Source organism: the organism of the source record quoted next, unplaced genomic scaffold (genome assembly GCF_019419815.1).
Source record: "Pyrus x bretschneideri cultivar Hongxiangsu unplaced genomic scaffold, Pyrus_bretschneideri_v1 Contig63, whole genome shotgun sequence".
NCBI classification, from domain to species: domain Eukaryota; kingdom Viridiplantae; phylum Streptophyta; class Magnoliopsida; order Rosales; family Rosaceae; genus Pyrus; species Pyrus x bretschneideri.
In genome coordinates, this window is record NW_025999802.1 from 131,439 (window position 1) to 157,799 (window position 26,361).

The following is a 26,361-nucleotide window of genomic DNA, read 5'->3' on the forward strand; positions in this document are numbered from 1 at the left end:
TATTTCGAGAGACCAAAATGAAAGCGCCGTTTGACGTTTTGCATTTTGTAAAATTGGTTTTTTTTTTTTTTTTTTTTTTTTTTCCTTGGTATTTCAAAAATCTCATTATTTGAAAATAAAAATTAAAATTTGTGAGGAGTGTATAATGAAATTTTTAGAGTGTCAATAACACTTTTCTTTTACTATTATCTTTTGTATTGAGGGCCTCTCTTTAAACCTGGCTAACTTCCAACCCTTTGGGTTAGAACATAAAATTTAGGTTCTAAACCCTCCTTGCTCTAATTTTTGGGCTAAAAATCAATTTTGGGTTCAAACTGATCTTTGGGGTAAATTTAACCAAAGAAACTAACAATGCAAATGACCTGGCCCACTTTAGCGAGTGGACACGCCAGAAAAAGAAGGAAGCCACAATCCACTTAGGCCATCTCCAATCAACCCGGCCAAAAGGTTATAAGGCTAAAAATAGCTCAAAATAACACGAAAATCATCTCCAACCGTGAGCCCCACTAGGCCAAAAATTGGAAAACAGGCCAGTCAGTCAGCCAACCAACCCCGATCTAGCCCAAAATTCAAAAGTAACGGTAACCTGACGGCAGCTAGCTGTTACCGTTGCATTTGATTTTTTTTTTTTTGGAGAAACTTTTTAAAAAAAAAATATTCTAATTTTTTTTTCCTATAAATACCTAAGTCATTCCTACACCATTTCTCACATAATTTTCACCATTCCATACTATCTTACCTCATTTTATTTCAGTTCTTCACATTCAATTCTCTTACCTCTTCCAATAATTTTTCCTTCACTCTTTTCAATATTTTTCAAATGGCCACATCTGCAATGAAAGGGAGGGCTTGGACTCGAAAAGAAGATTAAGCTCTTTGCAAGGCTTATATATGGGTCTCGAAAATAGTGTGAAGGGAGTTCTCAAACAAGTGAATGTGTTCGGACTCGTACGTCCAAAAAGTACTACAGGTTATACGGAGGCACCACTCCACCGATTTTCCGAAACCACGAGAGTTGTTATTCAAGATGGAAAAAAAACATCTTCATCCAAGTTTGAATAAATGGCATCAACTTAAATTGAAGTTGTTGTAGTCTTTGATATTTAAGTTGTAGTTTTAAATTTAAGTTGTAATTTTTAAATTTAAGTTGTTGTAGTTTTAAATTGAAGTTGTAGTCTTTAAATTTAAGTTGTAGTTTTTAAAATGAAGTAGTTGAATCTTTAAATTGAGGTTGTTGAATCTTTAAATTGAAGTTGTTGTAGTTTTCAATATGTCCGAAAACCTTATTTAATAAGATAGTTTAATTTAAGTAACTACATTAATTCAATAAAAATAATAATTTATGTTTGGCCTATGACCATTTGACCCCCTCGGTTGGAATTTTTTTTGTCGCAGGGCTATGTTTGGCCTATGACCCTTTGGCCCATTGGTTGGAGATGATATGAAATATGGTTTGACATTGTTAATTAAAGTATAATTTATTAGAGGTCTATAGTGCTAAAGGGAGCCCGCAGGCCCTCATTCGGTTGGAGATGGCCTTACACACCCCAAACGTGGAACGCGCTCACCTGCCTTTAGTGTCCGACAACGAGTGGCCCATTGTCAGGGCAGTTGTCGACCTCTTGCAGCCTACCAACGACTCTTTTTTAGATCGAACAGATGAGATTAATGGACCGTTAGTTGATCCAATGGTCCATATTCAAAATTTTTCTAAAAAAATATAATTTTAATATATTAAATCCAATGGTTGAGATCCAATATGCTCAAATATAACAGTAAAAAAAAGATCTAATAGCCCAAAATTAAATCTAACACCTAAAACAATTAAAAAATCATCTAAAGCAAAGTTTACCCATAAAAAATTATTTATCGGAATTTAAATACTTTTAAATTACAATGTTCATAAAATTCCGACTGTTGGATGTAAAAGTTTCCCTAAAATCCCGACGCCCATGCCATGTGGGCTTTGAATCTCATGTGTAGTAGGGGCACAAATGTATATATGTACAATTATTATAATTGTCTTGGAACAAAAAGTTGACTTAATCCAAATGAAAGGGTTAGGCTTTATCTTTTCCTTAAAGTTTGTATATTTGCTCGAAACCTATATCTCAATTGGTATTTATTACCTTCAAAAAAACAAAGTCAGTAATTGACAATTTTTTAATTTTCTTTAAAAAAAAAAAGATCGTAAATTATGTTTTACAAATTAAATACAAAATGCAATTGGCTAGTTAGTTAGAAATAAAAAGGTTGGCCTCGATGCAGGCCCGAAACTGTTACCGATATTGTTTTATTCGCCAAAAGTATCAAAAGAGCCCAACAGGCAGAGCACGCCGAATCGGCAGGTGGTGTTGGAATTGGATCACGTAGGAGGATTTTGAGTTGCCGTACCCACCAAGAATGGAAATTTGGAATGGAGTTGTTTATTTCTTTCTTTAAAAAAAAACTAAATACAAAAGGTTAAACCCCAAAGGCAGAAAGGCAGAAAGGCAGAAGGGCAGAGGAAAAGCAATGGCGGGTGTTGTGCCTCCAGGTCCAGGTACAGGTACAGGTACAAGTACTACCGCGGGAAGGGAGGCAGCCGTAGATAATTATGATTCGTTGTGTGGGTTTCCGGTAATTAGCTTTGTATAGGGTGAACCGTCCAGCCGTAGATAATTATTTGAAAATCCAAGCACGTGAATTGCTCTTTTTAAACCAAACCAAGTTTAAATTTCTAGTCCTGTGATGTTGAATTGCTCATAAACGTGTTATGCTGTCATAAAAATTCATCCTTGTTTTACTTTTAGTGAACTCAATCAATTCACTTCAGATTTTATACTTTTCTCCGGGTCCAGTTTTTATCAGATTATATGCTATATCGTATATGTCACTGAAACGATAGCAGCTGCAATGCACTTGATGGTCAAGAAAACTGCATATTGGCACTAGTTTTTTGACTTGCGTCTCTGAATGGCAGTGTCTTTACGACCGGAACTTTTTGAGGGAATGCGCTTTGATTTTTTCAAGGGACTCGACCACAAGTTCTCCCTTAGCTGCAGGTTTTTGTTTTCTACTCTCTCAACTTTTGTTTTTGCATTCCTTCCTCATCAGTCCTTTCTATTCTTCTGCTTATTTCGCTGACTGTTTTTGCATTGGGAGGGTATTAACAGACGGGAGACTTAATGCAAGAGTCAAGTATGACTTGACTAACAACCTCACTCTCAAGGCTAATGCTCAGGTGAATATTCGTCCTTGGATTAAACTGTTCCTTTTTTTCTTCTTGTGTAGAAAAAATGTGGAAGTACTGATGTAACCCATTTATTTCGACTCTTATTTACAGCTCGCAAATGAGCCGCACATGTCTAATGCCATGGTCAATTTGGACTACAAGGTCTGCTCACTCGTCTCATTTACTTTCATTGATTTAATTTGCCTTGTTTGACCTCATTACACATACAATTAAGGAGTTTCTTTGGCTACTTTTCTTGTTTCATTTTACATATCTGGTTTCACTTCCTAACCATCACTTATGCCCATGTGGAAGTACGGATGTGTAGGGGTTATAACTCTCCTAGTTCATGGTGTCTCTCATCTCATGTGTCGTATGGTGCTCCTAGTTCTGACATTCTCTCTTGGAACAGGGTTCAGACTGTTAAGGAATCTGCTCCATCAACTGCTGCTCCACCAGCTCCATCAACTGCTGCTCCACCAACTGCCGAATCTGCTCCATCAACTGCTGCTCCACCAACTGCACAATTGGAATACAACCTGGACAGCAGACCTCATGTGCTCTGATGTGTTGCAGCATGGGCACGTGGCTGCAATATTCCTGACAGCAGCATGGGCAGCAAGCATGTGTCTTTAGTTTAATATTCCTGACAGCAGCATGGGAGCAAGCATGTGTCTTTAGTTTATTACATGTGTGTCTGTGTAAGATGTATATAAAACATCTGACTATTATTACAATCAGTAATACAGAAAACATATCATTTGTATATGGTATCACGAGCCCAAAAACTCCAACGAGAAATTTTTTTTTCTGATCCATCTCTTCCCTGTCTTCATCCATGGCCACTGACGCCTCTACAACCAACCCTCTACCAGACCTCAACTCCACTACTCCCACCTTGATCACCATAAACGCTACAGCCCAATTACCTGTGAAACTCACACCCACTAATTACCCATCCTGGCGTGCTCAGTTCAACGCCCTTCTTTACGGCTACGATCTCATGGGTTATGTGGATGGTTCTCATCTCTGCCCATCAACCACTCAAACCGTGCTTCGCACCTTTTGGATTCGGCAAGATCAACTCCTCCTTCATGCGATTCTTGCTTCCGTCTCCCCGCATGTCATCTCCCTTATTGCCTCTGCCAAGACATCCAAGGAAGCTTGGGACAAGCTTCTTCATCTCTTTGCTAGCAAAACCCGTGCCCGTGTTCTTGGTCTCAAAGAACGCCTTACTCTCCTGCGTCGTGAGAACAAGCCTGTCTCTGAGTATCTACAAGAAGTCCGCATTATTGCAGACGAGCTTGCCATCATTGATGTTCCCCTCTCTGATGATGATCTCCTCCTCTACATTCTTAATGGTGTTGGCTCGGACTTCAAGGAAATTGCTGCGGTAGTTCGCTCCCGCGACACCTCAATCTCTTTTGAAAACCTGCATGACAAACTGGTTGAACATGAAGCTGCTCTTAAGCGTGATGATACCACTGTTCTACCCCCAGTGATCACTGCCAATGTCACTCAGACATCTCGCTTCCACAACTCAAATCGTGGCTTCCGCTCTCACAACTCCAACTCCAACCGTGGGTCATTTCTCTCTCGCAATCCTTCTCGTAGTTCCTTTGAGCACCCCCACACATCTTCCACTGCCACCAATTCTCGTGGTTCCTACAAGTCCATCCAACAATCCTTCACTGACAATGGTCGCCGCTCTACCAACATGAACAACACAGGTTATCGTGGTTTCTGTCAATGGTGTGGCACTCAAGGTCATAGTGCCAAACGCTGCCCTCAACTCCAATCTGGACCTTCCAGTACGCTCGTGGCCAATCCTACCACCCATGGCCGGTCCACCTCTTCTCCAACATGGTTGCTTGATTCTGGTGCCTCTCACCATGTTACCTCTAATGTCAACACTCTCTCTGGTGCAGCCATATATGATGGTCCTGATGAAATAATTATTGGTAATGGTTCAGGTTTGGGTATCACACATGTCGGTTCAACCACTTTACCCTCCTCATCCTCCCAATCTTTCAGCTTATCAAACGTTCTATGCGTTCCTTCTATGAAAAAAGACATTATTTCTATCTCTAAATTTAATAAACAAAATAATACCTCTATTGAACTTTTTCCTGATTTCTTTCATGTCAAGGATCTGAGCACGGGGGCGGTTCTTCTTCGAGGCCCGAATAAGGATGATGTGTATGAGTGGTCTCCTAAATCTAAATCATTTCATCAACCACAAGCTATGGTGGGTGTGGTGGTCTCTCCCAACCTCTGGCATCGTCGTCTTGGTCATCCCAGTCATCAAACTCTCCAACAAGTCCTTCGTATGTCTTCCATTAATGTGTCTTCCAAGTTGTTCAAGTCTGTTTGTCATTCATGTCTATGTAATAAAAGCCATCGTCTCCCGTTTGGAACTTCGTCTCTCACCAGTCATGGTGCATTAGACCTCGTTTATAGTGATGTTTGGGGCCCTGCTTCATACTCTTCAATTGATGGTTTTTCTTACTATGTTATCTTTGTTGATCATTTTACAAAATATATATGGCTCTACCCTCTCAAAAAGAAATCTGATGTGTTTTCCACTTTTGTCACCTTCAAAGCATTAGTTGAAAATTACTTCAAAAGAAAAATCACTAGGTTATACACTGATGGTGGGGGTGAATTTATCAAACTCCAACATTTTCTCTCATCCAATGGCATCACCCATCTTCTTACACCACCTCACACTCCTCAACACAATGGAGTCGCCGAACGACGACATCGTCATATTGTTGAAACTGGTCTCACACTTCTTCATCAAGCTTCTTTACCTCTCACCTATTGGTCTTATGCCTTTAAAACAGCTACCTATCTTATCAACCGTATGCCCACTCCGATTCTTAATAATATCTCCCCATTCACTCAACTGTTTGATGAACAACCCAACTACTCCCGTCTTCGTACATTTGGGTGCTTGTGTTTTCCTTGGTTACGTCCTTACAATTCCAATAAATTACTCCCTCGTTCCCGCCCATGCCTCTTCCTTGGTTACTCATCTAATCAAAGTGCATTTCAGTGTCTTGATCTTTCCTCCCACAAAATTTTTATCTCTCGGCATGTTCAATTCGATGAGTCCACTTTTCCTCTTGCTAACCTCCCTTCCTCCACTCCCCATGTCACGGTTGATAACTCTCACACTTGGGTCTCTTCTCTTTCTCCAGTTACTCATGTTCCTGTCCACTTACCCACCAGGCCTGTTGAGTCGGCTGTTTCTTCTTCGCTGCCACCACACGTCACATCATCATCATCATCAGAATCTGCCCCTGTCTCAGAACCGTCACCATCCGCTGCACCTATATTCACCTCACCACATTCTCCAACCCAAACTGCTCACGTCCAGCCACCTCCCCCCAACAACCCCGTTCGTACATACACTAGAAACCCTCATAGGACTATTGTCACCTTTCCATCCTCTAACCCAACCTCCCCTAACCCCCCCGTACCTCCTGTGCTCCCCAATCATTCCATGATCACCCGTGCCAAAGTCGGTATCCACAAACCCAATCCTCGGTATGCTATGACTGCTACTAAACATCCCATTCTCTCTTCAGTTGAACCGACATGTGTCTCTCAGGCTGTCAAGGATCCCCTTTGGCGACAAGCAATGTCCAATGAGTTCAATGCGTTAATTTGCAATGGTACATGGGAGCTCGTTCCTTCCCTTCCCTCTCAAAATCTTATTGGTTGTAAGTGGGTGTTTCGTATCAAACGGCATCCTGATGGCAATATTGACAGGTACAAGGCACGCTTAGTTGCCAAGGGTTTTCACCAACGTCCTGGTATTGATTTTTCAGATACTTTCAGTCCGGTGATCAAACCTACTACCATACGCATTGTTTTGCATCTTGCCGTGACTCATAAGTGGCCAATTCGTCAGTTGGACGTCAACAATGCTTTCCTTCATGGCACACTCCGTGAAAATGTCTATATGGTCCAACCACCTGGTTTTGTTGACTCCAATCATCCATCTCATGTGTGTAAATTGAGGAAAGCCCTCTATGGCCTCAAACAGGCTCCCAGGGCATGGTACAAGGAATTACACTCATTTCTGCTCTCCCATGGCTTTGTCAATGCCATCTCTGATGCCTCACTCTTTCTCTTGAATAAAGGGACTGCTGTAATTTATTTTTTGGTTTATGTTGATGATCTTCTTATTACAGGAAACGATTCCTCACTTATAGCAAAGTTCATTCACCTGTTGGCAACTCGGTTCTCCGTCAAGGACCTGGGCTCCTTACATTACTTTCTTGGTGTTGAAGTCCTTCCCACAGCCACTGGCCTATTTCTCTCTCAGCACAAGTACATTCATGATCTTCTTGTCAATGCCAAGATGGATGGTGCAAAGGCTGTCAGTACGCCTCTCTCCACCACTCACTCACTCATGCTCCATGATGGCTCCTCCCCAACGGATCCCACTCCCTACCGTCGTCTTGTTGGTGGACTTCAATATCTCAGTCTTACACGCCCTGACATCTCCTTCACAGTCAATAAGCTCTCTCAATTCATGCATTCTCCTTCCGAGACTCACTGGCAGGCACTCAAGCGTCTTCTCCGCTACCTGAAGGGTACCATTTCCTTTGGCCTTCATCTTTGTCGTCGCCCCTCTCATCGTCTCTATGCCTTTTCCGATGCTGACTGGGCTGGTGATCGTGATGATCGCAAATCTACGACTGGCTATGTTGTCTATCTTGGTGGCAATCTCATCTCTTGGAGCTCCCGAAAGCAGCGGTCTGTCTCTCGCTCCTCTACCGAAGCCGAATATCGGGCCATTGCTGCCACCACTGCTGAACTCATATGGATTCAGTCCTTACTGCGTGAACTTGGCATTTCTCTCCCCACAACACCGGCTGTTTCTTGTGATAACATTGGAGCCATGTTCTACTGTGCTAATCCGGTTCTCCATTCCCGTATGAAGCATATCGATATTGATTTTCAGTTTGTACGGGATCGTGTCACTCGTGGTCTTCTTCAAGTCTCTCATGTCTCCACTACTGATCAGCTTGCAGACGCTCTAACCAAATCCTTGCCACGTCCACGTTTCCATCTCCTTCGTTCCAAGATCGGTGTCTCCGATGGTGCCACCGTCTTGCGGGGGCGTGTTAAGGAATCTGCTCCATCAACTGCTGCTCCACCAACTCCATCAACTGCTGCTCCACCAACTGCCGAATCTGCTCCATCAACTGCTGCTCCACTAACTGCACAATTGGAATACAACCTGGACAGCAGACCTCATGTGCTCTGATGTGTTGCAGCATGGGCACGTGGCTGCAATATTCCTGACAGCAGCATGGGCAGCAAGCATGTGTCTTTAGTTTAATATTCCTGACAGCAGCATGGGAGCAAGCATGTGTCTTTAGTTTATTACATGTGTGTCTGTGTAAGATGTATATAAAACATCTGACTATTATTACAATGGGTAATACAGAAAACATATCATTTGTATACAGACTACAGATCCCAGATTACATTGGGTAATGGGGCCTTATGTCAAGCGAGTTATATGCAGGTAATGATATTCTTTTTTTTTTTTCTTTTTACCCTCCAGATAATGTAGAAACTAGTACCAACTACCAATTAATTTACTTTTGTGCCCATGTAACTTTTGGGATATTCATATTGGAATCAAACATGTCTTGGAGGTCCAGATTTATCGAGATATTCATAGTACATTCCCCTTATTTTGATTGTAATTTGTTTATTGATATTGTATATCAACATCAAGAACATGATTGACCGAAAATCGGCTCTGTTTTGGTACATGTCTTGTAACACTAGGCCGCTGCAGGTGGTTTATGCTAACGTTCTTACATTAATTTCAAGATGTTTTCTGACCTAATCTGTCTATATTCTATATACTCTTGCTGTCTTGCAGTCGGTGACTCCTCATTTTTCTTGGGGCGGTGAAGTATTTTGGGCCGGTCGGCATCGAAAGTCAGGTATCGGTTGTGCGGCTCGGTTCAACACTGAAAAGATGGTAAGCTAGCTTGGGTTTCATCTTACGTCACATGTTTGAAGGAAAATGATTTATCGTTCTGGCCATTATGCATGGTTCGTACATTATCATTATATTTTATTATTATTAACGTATTTTACTGAGAAAGGACAGAAAAGAAAGAGAAAGAGAAAACAAGTTGTTGGCCTTAGAATAGAGAATCAACTGACTACTAACACAGACAGAAAAATCAGAACATTACTTACTCCGCCAACAAGGAATAACAATCTTTAGGGAAAACACAGATTATCTCTGTAAGCACACCAGATACAAGAGTATCATCTTAATAGTCTCAAAAAAAGTTCAACGTCTTTGTACCCTAACAACCTTTTCTAGTCGGGTTGATTTTATTGGGTAACACAGATTCCTCCGTAACCAAATGTGATGCTCATGTCTTGCCTGTAGGTTGCCACAGGGCAGGTTGCTAGCACTGGAATGCTTGCATTGAGATATGTTCAGAAAGTATCTGACAAGGTAGAAGAGTTGTTTTGTTTAGAACTTCAGGTTATGTCTTATGACTCTATATGTCTATTATTGTTTTCCCTACTTTGGAAATTGTGGCCTGAACAAGAATACTAATGTATTTATGCAGGTTTCACTAGCGTCAGACCTCATGTACAACCACATGTCAAGAGATGTCACAGCAAGTGTTGGCTATGATTACGTCTTCAGACAGGTAGATTCTGCCATCAGAAATGTCCTAGGTTCTTCTAAAATTTTGTTATGAAGGAATATACACTATTTTACCAGTTCATGATGAACAAAGTGTGTTCATCAAAAGAAAACTTTGACAAGTTACAGTAAAGTTCATCAGACACGATGGCAATAGATATCTCTTGTATTTTACTCGATAAACCACAAATCTTTATTGGGTGTGGGCTTTAGTCTCCCAGGGTTTTCGAACTAGGTGAGGAGCGCTGGCAAGAGGCGCTAATTGGGTTTCTTGCCTCTTTCCTCAACGCCAGTACGTGTGAGCGCCTTTTAACAATCCCACGCAAATATCACATGAACCTATTTGCTTATTCAGAATCCAAGAAATAATATGTTACTGCCATTAAGAACAGAAGAAAAAGAAATCAATTAAATACTATTTATGCTTCTTGTTTCAGAGTCGTGTTAGAGGGAAGATTGGTTCCAAGGGCTGCACGGCTGCTTATCTTGAAGAGAGATTAATACGGGTCTTAAGTTTATTCTTTCTGCGGAGGTGAGAAATCAGCTGCTTTGAATTGTACAATAATTTCAAGCCGGATGAGATATATGACCAATGGCATCAGGCATCAGCTATGCTTTAGATATATTTGTTATATGATGGTTTCCAATTCATATTTGTCCAGCATTAACAGCATGTTACCAAAATTTCCGTTTGCAGATCCATCACAAGAAGAAAGACTACAAATTGGGATGTGGGATGACACTAGGAGAATTGCTTCACAGACGACGCAAAAGGAAAGGGCTGGCTGTGGTATGAAATTTTTGTAATTATTTCTAGCACCACTTTTGTGCCGCCTGTTGTGGGCCTTTTTGCCTCTATGTAATCATATAATTATTTCTTACTAGATTACTGATTATTATTATTTAATACAAAACCATGCATGGCTAATTGAATACTAGTTACTGCTGTGACTTTTATCAAATAGTTTTAACAGTATACAATATCAGTTGATCAATTGATAATGTTTTAAAATGGGGTTGCAATGTCGCATGCTGGATGCTTGAGTGTGGTCGTAGAACAGAAGGGCCCAACCCAAATTTTGAAATAAGACCTCGTCTAAGGGCTCAGTGAGTCACGTACAGTTGTACGCCCCTTGCATAAGAATTTGGAGTAGATTTGACATGGGATTGGAGTTAGAAGTGTACTGTTATGGTAATGCTATCCACATATTTATTTTTATTTATTTAATTTAATTTTTTTTATGTTTTCGGCCGTCAAATTGAATAATAATTGTTACTCTAGGATCATGCGATATGATTTAGAGTAAGTCTAATAGAGTGACGATAAGACTTCGTGCATTGTGTTTCATGTCGGAAAAATAAATTGAAAGTATTGACCTCTCATGGTCTCCTTTTAACATCGAATTCATCGATTCCATTGATCTCCCTCTCTCAGTTCTAAGTGAGTCGAGTATGTATATGTACAAATTCATTATCTTGCGATAATTTTGTTTTAATGTAGTTCTTAACCATTGTTGCAATAACTCCTTAAGAGCAAGTTCACCTCTAAAAAAATGCGTGAGCACCTAGTCTATTTTATCCACTAAATGAATAGTGATAGACTTCAATGAACAATAATAGACCAAATGCATCCCTATCCCTAACAAAAAATAACCTAGTCAATTTTATTAAAATATTATTATTTTTATTATAAAATAATAAATAAATATTTTTTTTTAATTTCTAACTTTATAAAAAACTATATTAATTTTTGATATTTTTATTTATTTTTTTATTAAGTTTTTTGATTGAAAAATCTGGACCATTGATTTGAAAATCGAACAGTGCTCATTGTGCCATGTCATTAGCCATTAATTTTAAATTTCAAATTTTTTGACCGTTGGAAATCCAATGATCTAGAACGAGCCTGTGGCCTCTTCGTCTGAACCCTAAGTGGGCTTGCGCATGCGGACCCCATGCCTTGTTTTATTTTATTTTATTTTTTTGGTCGGGGACGCGCCCCCACTCGAGCGTGTATCACACGCGCCTAGCACAAATTTTTTTTTTCAGTGGCCTTTGACATCAGGCTGACACAAACGTAACGTCAAATGGCCCAACTGTTAGGTCTGTCGATTCTGGGCTGGTCTCTTGGCTTGGAATAGGTGCCAGCCTATTAGGCTGGGGTGATGTGATTTAGCTGGAGGCCAGCCTGTACTGGGTGCTGGGTGCCAGGCAATCCACTCTCTGTGGACTTGCCCTAAGAAAATAAGGGGAGGGAGGGGCGCTCTCGCTTGGTATTCCTGATTACCTACCTATAGGGGCGAGGGCTAAATTTTATTTAGAAATTTGAGGGCATCAAAGCAAACTTGTATATATTGCCTAGGAGTTGAGAGAGGCGAGAGAGAGGACAGGAGGGAGAGGGAGGAGGGAGAGAGAGAGAGAGATGAGGAGGGGGAATAACAGGAATACCAAGACAAAGAAAGCGGCAGCAGAGAAGGATGAAGTTGAAGAGATGCTGCAGGCGGCACAGGACGATTTGCTTCTCAAGCTGTCAGCCGACTCTCACATGTCCCACCGCCGTGTTTCTCTGGACGACGATCCCGATATCGACCGTCGCTTTCATGCCCTCAAACTCAAAACTACCAGTGGAGTTGCTGCTGCTGATGCTTCCGCCTTCAATTCCAAATCTAATCGGACCAATTCCATTCAAGTGGACGAGGAAATAAAGGCAGTCCTTGGCGACGACCTCTCCGCCAGATTCGCCGCTCTCAAGTCTTCATTGCCCACGGCCACGGCCACGGCCACTCGCTCCTCCTCCTCTGCCACCACCGCCACGTCATCTTACTACTACGATGACTTGGATGATGAGGAGGATGAAGTTGAAAAGTTGATGCGCTGGGCCAAGGACGCCGCACGCCTCGACCCTTCTCCACCTTCCGATTCCGATGACGGTCGGGACAAGTCTGAATCTGACGACTCCGACGACGACAACAAGAGAAAGGGGAATAGAATAGGGTCCGATTGTAAATAAATGAAATTTTGTGTTGGTCGATTTGAACTGATACATACAAATTTATGAATAAATGAAACATTGTTGGTTGGAAATGAAACATACAAATGAAACATTAGTGCATGATGTATTTTAAACTGTAACTTGCCAAAGACACGGAAAAACTCAACTTGACTGCCAAATAATGATAAATAACAATGACAAAAATGTTCTTCTTCCTTCACTAGTCTGCCTATTACATTTATGTTTACAGCGAGGAGGACGATTGTCAAGCAGCTCTATCAAACAAATAAATCCTTCTTCCAAATGGCTCCAGATAACCAACCGAGCCAGCCATGGGGCACCAATCCCCCTTGAGGTTGAATCACTCTCTCTCATAATCTAGTTCCATATCAACAAACAAAAACAAAACCAACAACATAGATTTTCAACTCTTCCGCGTCAGGCAACTATAATGTTATTAAAACAATAAGACAGGAGAACCAGTAATGAGATTAACGGAACTCATCATGGTACCCATAGTCCTCTTCCTCGTCGTCATTGAAAATAGCGCTGTAAAATACATATGGGTTCTCTATCATCTCTCCCAGCGTTAGTCGCCCGTCTTTATCCGTATCAGCCTGCAATTCACAAATTTGTCACTTAAAGGCAGCACAACGACGGCACATATACTAGAATACATCATCAACCGTTCCTACCATTCTTGCTTCCTCCTATGCCACACCCAAATTTGGAACAACTTTTTACTTTATTTTATTTTCCGGGGGGTATAGAGAGGTACGAAGGGAACTACATCGTTACTATCAAACTTCATTTGATGTCTTCAGTGACAGAAGAATGACAAGATTGCAAACTAATGTCTACTTGTTAATCAGCTGATAATTCCTCCATCTTATAAGGTAGATAGCACGATGGCAATAAGAGAAGAACTGCCCGTAACTTTAGAATCCAAATACCAACATATAGAGATCACGCCCCGTCTATAAACTTAAGCAATTTTATAATCTGATCTCCAAATTGCCTCTGAGTGCAAGATAAATCAACAGACTTTGACACTTGAAGATGCTCTGAAAGAATATAGAAGGTGATTCATCTCTTAACACTTCAGTTACGTATAAATTCACAAACCTTAATTTATTGTTTTGAAATGATTTAACTCATCTTATTAGGCAAGGAAAGGAACCAGGAAGCCCTCGCTACATAGTGAGAGCAGACTAATTACCACATAAAAAGTGCACCTAAATCAATGCTCACATGAACCATACAAGCATATCTAAACAACCCGAAAAGCACAAATGATAGATCCATCTAAACTAGGAAAGAAAATACTTCCCACTGTAAAAATAAATACCTGTGATATAATGTAATCTGCTTGTTGTTTTGCATAGTAATGTTCTGATGGATGTATCTTTCCAATAATAGGAAGTATCTCCTCATCTGACAAATAACTGCGGATGTGCAAGGCGGAAACAAGTAAAATAAACATGAAAAGGGAAACCCTCAGAATAGTTACACATAAATAAAATCAGCTTAAAAGTACCCGTCACCATCTTGGTCAAGCTGAGCGAACAAATTTCTAGCTGGGGACTCCATCGAATCATCAGACTGATGTGTGGAATTGTGATTTTCTTCATCATAGTTCCTCACCAAATCAAAGAGGCCATGGAAGAATTCTTTGAAGTTAATCTTTTCATCTTTGTCGGTGTCCCTTTCCCTAAGGAGGCAAAGGAGCATTCAGACGATTAGAAAGGCTAAGCAACCATGTTAGAATGACATTACGCAATGACAAATAAGATGATGTGCAAGGGTTAATGAGAAAATACAAATACTACAAAAAGAGTTGGTAAAAAAGGAACCACCCATCTAACTGGTCAGTGCCTGGTGGTGCCTATGTCAGTAGATGTTTCTTTTTCTCTTTTGTTCTAATATCAGTATGTTATCGGTCCATGAGAAACCCAAAATTTTGAAAGTGGAAGTTGAAATTTTTTTTTATCATGGTGCCTACATCTGACCTACAAACTGATATCCTACAAATAGATATTGCTCATATGGATACGGAAAACTAGAATGGAAATTAGTATCACCTTACTTCCTCCTTGCACAACCACTTAAGTAGCTTTGGGTTTTTGCTGTCAGCTGGGTGTAGAAAGCTAGAAAAGGATAAAGACAAAAAACACCGACATCAAGTTAAATAAGGTATGTGAAAGGATACTATGTAAAAGGAAGTTGAGAGACAGGTAGAAGCTCACTCATTGAACTCGGTTATATTAAGAAGACCATCTCCATTTGCATCTGATGCATTAAAATGTTCCTCTTTCCACCAACCCATATCATAGCCAAAGGAACTGTTATCTGGTAGATGGAACATGATAAACCAGATCAGTAGCAACAAGAAAGTGACAACATACAAATTATCTAGTTGAAGATGGCCTAAATAACAAATGACCACCCTGTTTCAACTTTCACCAGATACAACTTTCTTCTCACCCGTTGTCGCCGTTGCTAGGAGCAACAGTCCAACATATTGCAGAATGGCACACTCATTTTAGTTTAATTTAAGAGATAGTTCTGGCGGAAACCAAAATGTACGAATTCCCCACAGCATAATCAATAGCCATAGATTGAATTTTCACTTTTCAGCAGTTACTAAAGCACGTAGATAGATCATATAGATACATTCATACAAGGAACAAGAACACATGAATTTGCAAAGATGGAATGACGTAAGTAACCTGCATTCTGAGCCCAACTCGGGGGCTGATACTCGGCAAAGGAAACAAAGCCGTCACGATTCTTGTCGTGAAGCTCCATATCCCTCTGAGTCCGATGCAAGACTTCCCTCTGGGCCTGGTTCAAGTTCCACTGAGTCAACTCGTGCTCGGTGACGAATCCATCAGCCGGGTCGACATCAACCGTAGGAAACAACAAGAGCAACCTGCTGGTGACGTTGAACCTCTCGTCGTCGTTCAAGTAATCCTCAGCGTCCATGAAGTCTTCCCACTCGGGCTGAGATTCGGCGGCGGGGGCGGAGTGGTGGGAGGCGTTGAAGGCATGATCGAAGTGCTGCTGCTCCCACTTTCGGTCCTCGCGGCGGCGCTCAATGTCGGCAACGAGAGGGTCGAAGGGGATGGGGTTGTGGTGGTGGAGGGGAGGAGAGAAGGTGAAGTTGGAGCGGAGCTTGAGGCGGCGGTGGCGGTGGTTGCCGGGTTTCTTGGGGGAGTGGGAAATGAGCAAGAGGACAAGCACTGCAATTGCTATGTATATGATTACTGAGACGGACGGCCTCACCATTGGAACTCTCAAATCTTCAACTCAACTCAACGCAAGATTTAGTCTTTTCTTTTTTCTGCTCTCTCTTCCTAGATTTGGAATTTGGAAATTTGGAAAATAGAAAAGAAAGAAAGGAAATTTAGAAGAGAAGAGAGAGAGAGAGAGAGAGACAGTGTGCGTGTGTTGGTTGACTAACTAGCGTATGGACTAGATTAGGAGAAGAATCTGGAGAGAATACAAGAGAAATGGAGAAGAGGAGGAAAAGACTGATTCACTTTATTATTCAAATGATGAATGAAGTTGAAGTCCTGAATGATGGGGGTTTCAGTTTCAGGTTTGATTTGAGACTTTGAGAGTATGAAAATATGAATTGAGGAAGGAAGTGTCGTTCGAGAGAGCCGGGAACTGGTGGATCTGCTCTGCCTCAGTTGCCACCCAACCCAGACTTCACACTTTATAGTTGTACAATTAAAGTTCCCATCTCGCTGTTTTAATGATAATTAGCTTGAGTTTAGTTTAAGTTATTGTTAACTAGTATTAAATAATTATAAAAAGTATTTTTGAGAAACTATCTTAAGAAAGCCCCTTTGTAAATTTTGCACAGGAAAGATCCCGTGGACGGTTGTGGTCTAAGGTTGGCGTAGAGGCTGTATATTTTTTTGAAAGAATAATATTATTTACGTAAAAAGAAGAAAATGAGCTTTAACTTCATAATAAATTAGTAATAATGTGAATATCATTAGACCGTAAGAACAAGTGGCAAGATTTAACATCATAAAATAATCAAACATGTCAACAAACAATATCATAGATTCATTAGGTGAAAAAACTTGAGTAAATGTGAGATTTTACTAAATCGGAAAAACCTACAGAACAAAGCCTGTTAGTTTTTTCTAGTGTTCCTGGTCGATGAAGCCCAAGCCCAAACCAGACAGATAATACATGAGCAAAATAGTAACTTTGAAAAAGTGGCCTCAAGCCCCGATCCAATTCCAAGTTCCAACCCAGAAGAATTCCGTTTGGGATCTGGGATCATTATGATTTTTTATTTTCTTTAAACAAACTTACCAATAATGAGAGTGGTCGGATCTAACGGAAACCACGAGAAGTCTAATCGACGCCGTTTGGTTGCAGCGAAAGAAGAGAAGGGAAGAGCGAAGAGCTAAGGGAAGGAGGGATGCTGAAATTCTTGAAGGGAGTGGTGGGCGGATCGGGGACTGGACCCAAAGATCTGCCCTACAACATCGGCGAACCTTATCCCTCTGCTTGGGGCTCTTGGACTCACTTCCGAGGCACCTCCAAGGTCTGCTTCTCTCACTCCTCTCTCTCTCTCTCTCTCTCTCTCTCTCTATATATATATATATGTATGTATATATGTGCAAATTTCATGATTCCAACGGTGGATGTGGACGATCATGACTGGATCTGAGGGAGGGTGTTTGTTTATTTGGGACGAAGGAATTCGAATGAAATCGTTTGTTTTTTTTTTTTCTAATTGTTTGTTGTAAACTGTTCAGGACGATGGTACTCCGGTGTCCATATTCTCTATATCTGGAAGTAGTGCTCAGGATGGCCATTTGGCCGCTGCTCGCAATGGCGTCAAGCGTCTCCGCACTGTAAATTTTGCTTTCGTTTTGCTCTTCAAAATTTCGTATGCAAAATTGCAAACGCAGCAATTATTCATTTCATTTTGCCGCTTTGCTTATTTTCTTTCAGGTCAGACACCCAAACATCTTATCATTTCTTCATAGTACTGAGGCTGAAACTGTGGATGCTTCTTCTGCCATCAAGCAGACTATCTATATCGTTACCGAGCCTGTTATGCCACTCTCTGAAAAGATTAAGGAGCTCAATTTACAAGGTATCCAAAGGTATTTCCATACATTAATCTATCTGCTCTTCTTCTCGTCTTCTCGTCTTCTTGTTCAATTTGTTTCACTACGAAAATCTTTTGATTTCTTTACATTATCGCACATATGAATCATATACGTGGACACTGAATTTGTCACTAGAATTCACTTCATTTTTTCTCCTTGATGTTAGGGATGAGTATTTCGCATGTGGACTGAACCAGATAGCTAAGGCTGTCAGTTTCTTGAATAATGATTGTAAACTTGTAAGTTTTCGTAATTGGTATTACTAGTATTTTGCATGTGGACTGCACCATATAGCTAATTCTCATATATGATTTTCAGTTATAGTAATACTGTTTGACTAGCTTTTGGATACTACAGGTTCATGCCAACGTTTGCTTGGCCAGTGTTGTTGTAACTCAAACTTTGGACTGGAAGTTACATGCTTTTGATGTGCTATCTGAGTTTGATGGCAGCAATGAGTCTTCTGCCGGACAAATGCTGGTAAGCATGTCTTCCGTTGTGATTCATCATTGTAAATCCTTATCCCTCTTAATTCAACTTATGTCCTTGTTACATTATATTGAATTCTTTGTTTGTTTGCTTCTTTATATGTTGTTTAAAGGTTTCCTCGCTTTGCCTAAACGGGAGGGCTTACTTTTTAAAACTTAGTTTAATTATTTTTTCTTGTTTGAATGGCAATGGATGAAAATGGTGCTTGTTTCCACTAAGATAATTTCTTGTGGATATTTGTGTTAAAAAGTTCTTAGGAATAGTAAGAAGTTGCGATATGTTTCTCACTAGTTCTTATCTATCTTTCTTCAGCAATTCGCCTGGCTTGTTGGACCACAGTACAAACCCACGGAGTTGCTGAAGTCTGATTGGGCTGCAATCAGAAAGTCTCCACCATGGGCTATTGATTCTTGGGGCTTGGGTAAGTCTGCTGTTATCAGTTTCTCAGAACAAGATTATTGGTTTGTTATTCCACTTCGTCTATTGATGCTGAACTTTATTGATTCTTTTGTGGGGGTCTAGAAATGATTATTTGCCCCTGTTGGAAGCTTCATCCTTGTTTAGTATTATGGTACAGATTGAGTTGTTTCGGGTTGTTTAGATGGAAAGGATCAGGAGTTTTTTTATTCCGGAAGGTGGAAGGAAGTGGATTGTCGTAGGGTAGTATTAAATTTTGGCTCCTTCTATTTTCTTTGGTATTTATTGAATTTTGATATATTTCATCTTGTTGTCTGAAGGCTGATATATGTTTAGTCAGTTAGAGTTTGAAGGCTTTTTGTTGTCTGATTTGCTGATGTTGTACTGCTAATTTGTCGTGTATTGGCTTTGATTATATTTTCAGTGAATGCTGGTTAGTTTATATTAATATAGTTAACATATTTATAATGAAAATATGTTGAATCATGTGATGTTTTGTTGCTGAACTGCTAGTTAAATATGCTAATCTTAAGAATCTAAATTCTTTATTTAAAATTTAAACTGATAGGCTGTCTTATATACGAGCTCTTTTCCGGTCTGAAGTTAAGCAAAACAGAGGAACTGCGCAACACGGCTTCTATTCCAAAGGTGAGTAGTCTTCTACTGTCAGCATGAGTCAGTGATGACCGTATTCATTTTAGGATCAACTAAATTTTACCCCCTAAGGTTTGGCGGTGTTTTTCAAAATGGGCCATGGGGTTTGAATTTTGGCAATTTACACTGAAGTTTTAAAATGACATCAATGTAAACCTTCCGTCAAGAGTTTTCCATTAAATTGGTGATGTGGCAATTTTGGGACCCATTTTTATGCTGACATGGGGAAGAAATATAGTAAAAGATTATTTCGAAAGCACAAAAAAGGGTATGCAGTTCCCACATGATCAATTTATCACCATTTGTAAGTAAATTACTAAAACCGAAATGTTGTGACCCATTTTGAAAACAACCCCAAACCTTAGGGGGTAAAATGTAGTTGATCTTTTTAATTTCTCATGGCCTTAATCTTTTTGACGATTCGTTTTCATTTGCATCTCTCTATTGTCTTGTTTCAGTCTCTGCTTCCAGATTATCAGCGGCTCTTGAGTTCCACGCCTTCTCGTAGGTTGAATACATCGAAGCTTATAGAAAATAGTGGTGATCTTTCTTTCTTAACTCGAATTAATTTCTTTTAATGTTGTTGGGAGTTTATAGTCTTGAGTATGGCAGTCTGCTTCACAGTTTGAGGATTGACTAGCATTTGATACATATAGCTCCAATTGGTTTTGGGTTATCATCTATGGAATTCTAGTTGCCCTTTGTTCCCCTAGGAGGATTAAAGTTGTATGCATGTGGAGATTGTACTAAATATTTATGAAAATATGATCTTTGCTCCTTCTGTTGTTTATACCTTGGTGGTTTAACAATTTTATGTGTCATAGTATTTTTGTTTGCCTATATTTCAATAACTGTTGCAACAAATGGATTGGCAGAATATTTCCAAAATAAGCTAGTGGATACAATACATTTCATGGAAATCCTAAATCTGAAAGATAGTGTTGAGAAGGATACCTTCTTCCGCAAGCTTCCAAATTTAGTGGAGCAGCTACCTCGCCAAATTGTGCTGAAAAAGGTGTGCTTTCAGAATTATTATGTGATTTCTCTAGTAAGAAACATATAACAAACCTTTTTATTATCAAATTATAATCCACTATTTTGTAATTCATGTTATTGTTTTAATAAATTGTTATCGTTTCTTCTAAAAAAAAATAAAAAATCAAATTATAATCCTACCATCTGGTTTCTACAGTTGCTTCCTTTATTGGCTTCTGCCCTTGAATTTGGTTCAGCTGCTGCTCCTGCTTTGACAGCTTTGTTGAAAATGGGTTCCTGGCTTTCAACCGAAGAATTCAGTGTGAAGGTCATACTGTTTCAGTACTCTGCATTGACCTTATGTGTCATGAATGTTGTTTACTTAAATTACTCTTGAATGTGGAAGTTTTGTTTTTCCTTTTTTAGTTGATTTTATTTTTATGGTTGTAATCATCTGACTTGGGTATACATTTAGGTGCTGCCAACAATTGTGAAACTGTTTGCTTCCAATGACCGAGCTATTCGAGTTGGACTTTTGCAACATATCGATCAGTTTGGAGAATCATTATCAGCACAAATTGTTGATGAGCAAGTATGCAGTCGATGATAGTTGGATTTTGTTTTGAAACCTGGTAGATTTAGATTGATTCATTTCTACTGTGTGGGTTCTAAGTTTGCATGTGATGCTCAGGTTTACCCCCACGTTGCTACGGGGTTCACTGACACATCTGCTTTTCTCCGGGAACTGACTTTGAAGTCGATGCTTGTTCTAGCTCCTAAGGTTGGTGCCCCTAATTTTATGGTTGTATGATTCTTGTTTTGTATAGTTTATATTCTCACAAGCCACTGTTAATGTGATTTGAATCTTGAAACACGACGCTTATTAGAATTCGTGTTAGCCACTTGTTACTCTTGTTTACTATTTAATATATTTTGCTTTACTCCATACCATTTTGAAGATATATCTCAACCTTTATGTGGTGCCCGTGATGGCTAATAAAATTCCTGTCTTGTTTTAGGTTTAGGGGTCATTATACATCTTTGAAATTTGAATTATGTGATTAGTCTCATCTAAGAGGTTTGTCTGTATACTTTGTAGCTTTCTCAACGCACCATTTCAGGGTCCTTGTTGAAGTATCTTTCAAAGTTACAGGTATTAACTTCTGAACTAATAACCTTGAGTTAGCCTTTAAAATGAATGCTTGCAGTGTTTATTTTCATATTTTGTCTTTTCAAGTTGATTTATTTTTTGTGAGTGAATGTGTTTGGAACATAGAATATAGCCATTTCTTAACACTTGTTTTTTATTCTTTTAATTTCTTCCTGTTTTGCAGGTTGATGAAGAACCAGCAATTAGAACGAACACCACTATATTACTAGGGAACATTGCATCCCACCTGAACGACGGGGTTAGTGTCATCTATCTGCCACACCTACTGTTTCTAATTTGATTCTTCTCTTCGGTGCTAGAATGGTCCTATTGGTTATTTGGTTTAATTTCTAATTTTTCAACAGATTTGATAAAATATTTGCTTGTCCTAAGATGATTGGGTTCTTATTTAAATGCAGACAAGGAAAAGAGTGCTGATTAATGCTTTTACTGCCCGTGCATTACGTGATACTTTCTCACCTGCCCGGGGAGCAGGTACTAGAATTTTCTATTTATATATTTACTAGGTTCTGTTTTGAATCATGTTTTAGTTTGACATCATATTAAACTTGTCTTTTCTTATGTTTGGTACATGTGGCAATGCTTGGATTCTATGATCAATGTGAAAATTGTGGCAGGTATTATGGCTTTGTGTGCTACCAGCTCTTATTATGATATCACTGAGATTGCAACTCGGATTCTCCCAAATGTTGTTATTCTTACCATTGATCCGGATAAGTAAGTATGCAGCAGATGATTAGTATATTATTTATCTATCTGGTTTTTTTTTAAAAGCATACTTTACTTTAAGTGATTATTAAGTGTGTTTTCTTGTTCTCTGACATGCTAACAGTCTGTTCATATTGCTACCTTATAAAATCTTCTCTTGATCTGGTTAATTCTTACAATTTAAAATTTAAATAGGACGATGTCATTGTTTATAGCAGAAAGTAAGCACTGTGTTTCTGAAAGAAACTGCATCCCCGTGGTTTTGAAGTCACACTTAACTACTCTGAGGTTCTCCTGCCTCTTGTCCATGGATTTTTAAAAGGGATAAGTTATTGTTCTAGGCATTTGCCGTATTAAAAAAAATTGAAATAATTTATGTAGTTATAACAGAATCTTGTAAGATTCTATTTCTGGTCACAAAGGTATTATAAGCTCGTCTGCTTATTAATTTTAGCATTCATAAATATCTTTGGACGTTTCTTCAGTATGTTGTTCTGAATAATTGTATATTCCTTTAACTTTTTTGAATATTAAGTAATGATATATCTATATAGATTTTAACACTAGGAAATAGATGATAATGTTTTCAAAATATTTTCTTTTTCTTTTTGTAAATATGTTGGTGCCTTTTGTTGATGAGAGGACAAGTGAATATATTGGAATGCTAAGGAGATAATCTTAAGAAAATTTTCCTTTCCTTCCCGTTGCCTTCCCTATCGTTAGGATGATTGGAAGCCAATTACAGTGTCGAGTCATTACTTGGGTGAATGCCTGTGTGTCGTGTGATTGAAGTAGACTTTTTAGACAAGTTTACTACATCACTTCTACAACACTTGGATCTGCATACAATGCACTCAGAGTGGGATGGGATGAATTGCGCACCAAATATTGGTGTATCCCCAAAAATTTTGTAGCTAAAGCTTAAGGGGGAATACTTTAAAAAAAAAAAAAAAAAAAAAAAAAGGAAACGCTTAAGGAGAAAAGAAAATTTTTGATTACATTTTGTACTGTCCTAGTCCTACTTTATTAATGGAATCCGTCTAACGGGAATTATACCTTTTTCCCCTTTGGTGCAGTGATGTTCGATCAAAGGCATTTCAAGCAGTTGATCAATTTTTACAAATAGTGAAGCAATCCTATGAAAAGGTGTGTTGGAATTCTTAACTCATTTGTTTCTGTTTCTCATCGCATGTAGGTATATCAGAAGCAATTTTTGCTACTGCATCAATGACCTTAAAGCTTATGGCATACACTTCTTTTCTTTTGATGTTGTTGGCTACCTTGTGTATATGACGTTTGCAAATTTCTCATTGGGTTCTCATTTTTCTGTTCACATGCACATATGATGCAACATTTGGTGTGTGAAGTTGACCTTGCTACATTTTTGTGTTCCATCATAATTTCATCACTTGGTACCGTTCATCATAATTTCATTACTTGGTACTGTTAGCCATCGTCTTGTGCGATTTTCATGGTGCTTGTTTGTATCAGTGAATAAATATTGTTTGCAACGGCAAAACCAGTATGTATAATAGCAGAATCTTTAGAGGATAAGGCTCAGAGGAAGTTTCAGAAACCTGATGTTCCATATCTTCGTGTTTGTCAATACTGTGTCATGTTGATAATCTGCTAATTTCATTGTTCTTTTGTGGTCCATGTAGACTGATTCAGGAGATACTGCCGGTGTTGGAATATCAGCACTACCAGGAAATGCTAGTTTACTGGGGTGAGTTGCTTAGGACTTTTACTTTTCAACATATTATGATTACAATTAGGTTATTGGGATTCAACCAAATCATGCTGCGTAGAATGTACAGGGTTCTTTTCTGAGTGCTTAGTCTTAAATGTATATTCATGCAGATGGGCAATGAGCTCCTTGACTCTCAAGGGTAAACCTTCTGAACAAGCTCCACTTGCTCCTGTGAATACCAGTGCATCTCTTACTAAAACAACTTCTAATGCAAGCTCAGGTACACGTATTGATTACTTGGTTTCATTAAATGTGTTTAGCTTGTTGGAGAATCAACAACCATGCCAAGCAGAGATATTAGTTGGATTAAATGTTGAATGCGGGAGATCCAATAAGAAAAAGAGGGGGTTTGGGTGGGGGGGAGATGGGATTGTGTGCGTTTGTTGGTTTCCACATCTATTTTGTTCCTACCTCCACCACATAAGAGGGAACAATTTCTTATTAGAAAAAATGGATAGACAGGCCAATGATACTTTCTTGGGTTCCACTTCTTACATTGTTATTCACTTGTAATCCTAGTGATGGATACTCCAAGCACAGTGCTGGCTCACGTAAGTTCAACAACAGATTTTGCCGACCACCATATACCTGAGTCCCCAACGTCTACTGATGGCTGGGGAGAACTTGAAAATGGAATTCACGAGGAGAATGAAAGTGACAAGGATGGGTGGGATGATGTTGAACCCCTGGAAGAGCCAAAACCGTCTCCTGTTCTTGCGAACATTCAAGCAGCTCAAAAGCGGCCGGTGTCACAACATGTTTCGCAGCCTAAACAAGGTAATTGAACTTGTGTATCAAGAATTGCAGTTTTTTTTAGCTTCTGCTGTTATGCATTGATGTCTGAATGAATAGAAAATATTCCAGAAACGTATAAAAGTTACTGGTTATAATAAAATGAGTAAAAATGCGTAATACTGGTTTGAGTTTCAAGTGTATCTAAACCGACAATAATTGTCTTGTGGTGGATAAATCAGATATCTTTTATAACAATGAAATATTTGCTTATCATATTGCATGCCTCCACAATGGCCTGTAAAGTGTCAACATAGGTAGAAGCTTAACAATGCTTTATCTTAGTTCACCTAAGTTTAAAAGTGGTCAGTCTTTGCGGCGTTAGTTAACTGGAAGGTGTTTGTGTTATTCTGTAGCAACGAGTTTGAGACCGAAAAACACAGCCAAGGCTGTCAAAAATGAAGATAATGATTTGTGGGGATCCATTGCCGCCCCTGCACCAAAAACAGTTTCAAAACCTTTGAATGTGAAAGCAAGTGCAGCAGTTGATGATGATGATCCATGGGCTGCGATTGCCGCTCCCCCACCCTCTACCAAGGCAAAGCCTCTATCATTAGCCAAAGGCCGAGGAGCCAAAGCAGCTGCTCCAAAATTGGGCGCACAGAGGATAAACCGAACATCTTCGTCGGGGGTGTAAATTACTCCAAACAAGGAGAGAAGATTTTGGTGGCTGGTGTTCATGTATTCATGGGTGCCAACAGGAATTGCGTATGAACTTTGTCCAACTCTTATGAATTGATTTGTAATGATATTCACTTGATTGTTTTGGTTTTACAGTTTACACAAGACACAAAAGAAGCTGCCGTTTTGTTTAGGTGATATATATACATATGATATAGGATGGACATGGACGTGCACTACTAGTCTACTACTACTAGTAGGGGAAGTTAAACTAAAACTGCCTATCAATTTTTGGGCATGTAAAGTAAATTTGTGAGATGTAATTTGTCAAATTCTTCTTTTAGCCAAAATGCACAGGGGAAGTTATCTACCCATGACAGCATTTTCCTGGCTCTTATCTTTTGACAATTTCTATATTTTTTCCGTGGGAAATACTTAGGGCCATGCCCATAACTATGGTCCTGAAATTTCTGGGCTATTGGGGCGCAACTTGGCCCAAAACGTTTTACATGCCGCGTGCTCTTATTGTTTTTTAATGTTTTAGTGCGTTCAAACGTCAGAGTATGTATACGTGTATCTGGATAATGGTTGTTTGCCAAAGAAAGAAAAAGTATGTATACATGTACCAGATTTTGAACTTTTAATTTTCTTCGGAAAACCTTCATCTACATTTTGAACTTTTGTTGTCTAAAATTGACCCCAAGGGGGCGGGCCAGGACCAAAGATGT

General features: G+C 39.4%; 3 protein-coding genes and 1 long non-coding RNA gene across 5 annotated transcripts; 3 read left to right on the plus strand and 1 right to left on the minus strand.

The window, feature by feature from the left end:
- Positions 1–2,604: 2,604 nt before the first annotated feature.
- On the plus strand, positions 2,605–3,637 carry LOC125471919. Of its 2 annotated transcripts, XR_007254009.1 has the most exons (4): positions 2,605–3,044; positions 3,156–3,223; positions 3,326–3,376; positions 3,627–3,636. It is a non-coding gene; the product is annotated as an uncharacterized LOC125471919 (long non-coding RNA). The 2 variants fall into 2 exon arrangements; XR_007254010.1 differs by having other exon boundaries at positions 2,605–3,223; positions 3,627–3,637.
- An 8,705-nt stretch (positions 3,638–12,342) lies between these two features.
- LOC125471928 lies at positions 12,343–12,930 on the plus strand. The gene has a single exon (XM_048572904.1). It carries the CDS (start codon positions 12,343–12,345, stop codon positions 12,928–12,930), a length of 588 nt encoding a protein of 195 aa, XP_048428861.1.
- A 408-nt stretch (positions 12,931–13,338) lies between these two features.
- Positions 13,339–16,501, minus strand: LOC125471989 (calumenin-A-like). The gene is made up of 6 exons (XM_048572990.1): positions 15,642–16,501; positions 15,159–15,261; positions 14,994–15,059; positions 14,450–14,623; positions 14,261–14,357; positions 13,339–13,529 (listed from the first exon to the last, which is right to left on the minus strand). Exons 1-6 carry the CDS (start codon positions 16,198–16,200, stop codon positions 13,404–13,406), a joined length of 1,125 nt encoding a protein of 374 aa, XP_048428947.1. The 5' UTR covers positions 16,201–16,501; the 3' UTR covers positions 13,339–13,403.
- Positions 16,502–17,241: 740 nt separating this feature from the next.
- LOC125471999 (probable inactive serine/threonine-protein kinase scy1) lies at positions 17,242–25,951 on the plus strand. Its single transcript, XM_048573020.1, has 21 exons — positions 17,242–17,482; positions 17,697–17,795; positions 17,896–18,050; positions 18,223–18,295; positions 18,414–18,536; positions 18,858–18,966; positions 19,531–19,610; positions 20,075–20,156; positions 20,492–20,631; positions 20,809–20,919; positions 21,067–21,183; positions 21,283–21,372; positions 21,691–21,744; positions 21,926–22,000; positions 22,161–22,236; positions 22,380–22,479; positions 23,547–23,616; positions 24,132–24,196; positions 24,331–24,440; positions 24,740–24,997; positions 25,369–25,951. The coding sequence occupies exons 1-21, from the start codon at positions 17,357–17,359 to the stop codon at positions 25,647–25,649; spliced, it is 2,394 nt and encodes a 797-aa protein (XP_048428977.1). The 5' UTR covers positions 17,242–17,356; the 3' UTR covers positions 25,650–25,951.
- The last annotated feature ends 410 nt before the right edge of the window (positions 25,952–26,361 follow it).

Bases quoted from the DNA above. Each gene is read 5' to 3' on its own strand.
- LOC125471928 (XM_048572904.1), top strand. From the start codon at position 12,343: ATGAGGAGGGGGAATAACAGGAATACCAAGACAAAGAAAGCGGCAGCA.
- LOC125471989 (XM_048572990.1), bottom strand. From the start codon at position 16,200: ATGGTGAGGCCGTCCGTCTCAGTAATCATATACATAGCAATTGCAGTG. The intron at 15,060-15,158 runs GTGAGCTTCTAC...ATCCTTTTCTAG, and splicing joins AATATAACCGAGTTCAATGA to CTTTCTACACCCAGCTGACA. The intron at 13,530-14,260 runs GTATTTATTTTT...TGTGAATTGCAG, and splicing joins CAGATTACATTATATCACAG to GCTGATACGGATAAAGACGG.
- LOC125471999 (XM_048573020.1), top strand. From the start codon at position 17,357: ATGCTGAAATTCTTGAAGGGAGTGGTGGGCGGATCGGGGACTGGACCC. The intron at 20,157-20,491 runs GTGATCTTTCTT...ATGGATTGGCAG, and splicing joins GAAGCTTATAGAAAATAGTG to AATATTTCCAAAATAAGCTA. The intron at 24,197-24,330 runs GTGAGTTGCTTA...ATATTCATGCAG, and splicing joins GGAAATGCTAGTTTACTGGG to ATGGGCAATGAGCTCCTTGA.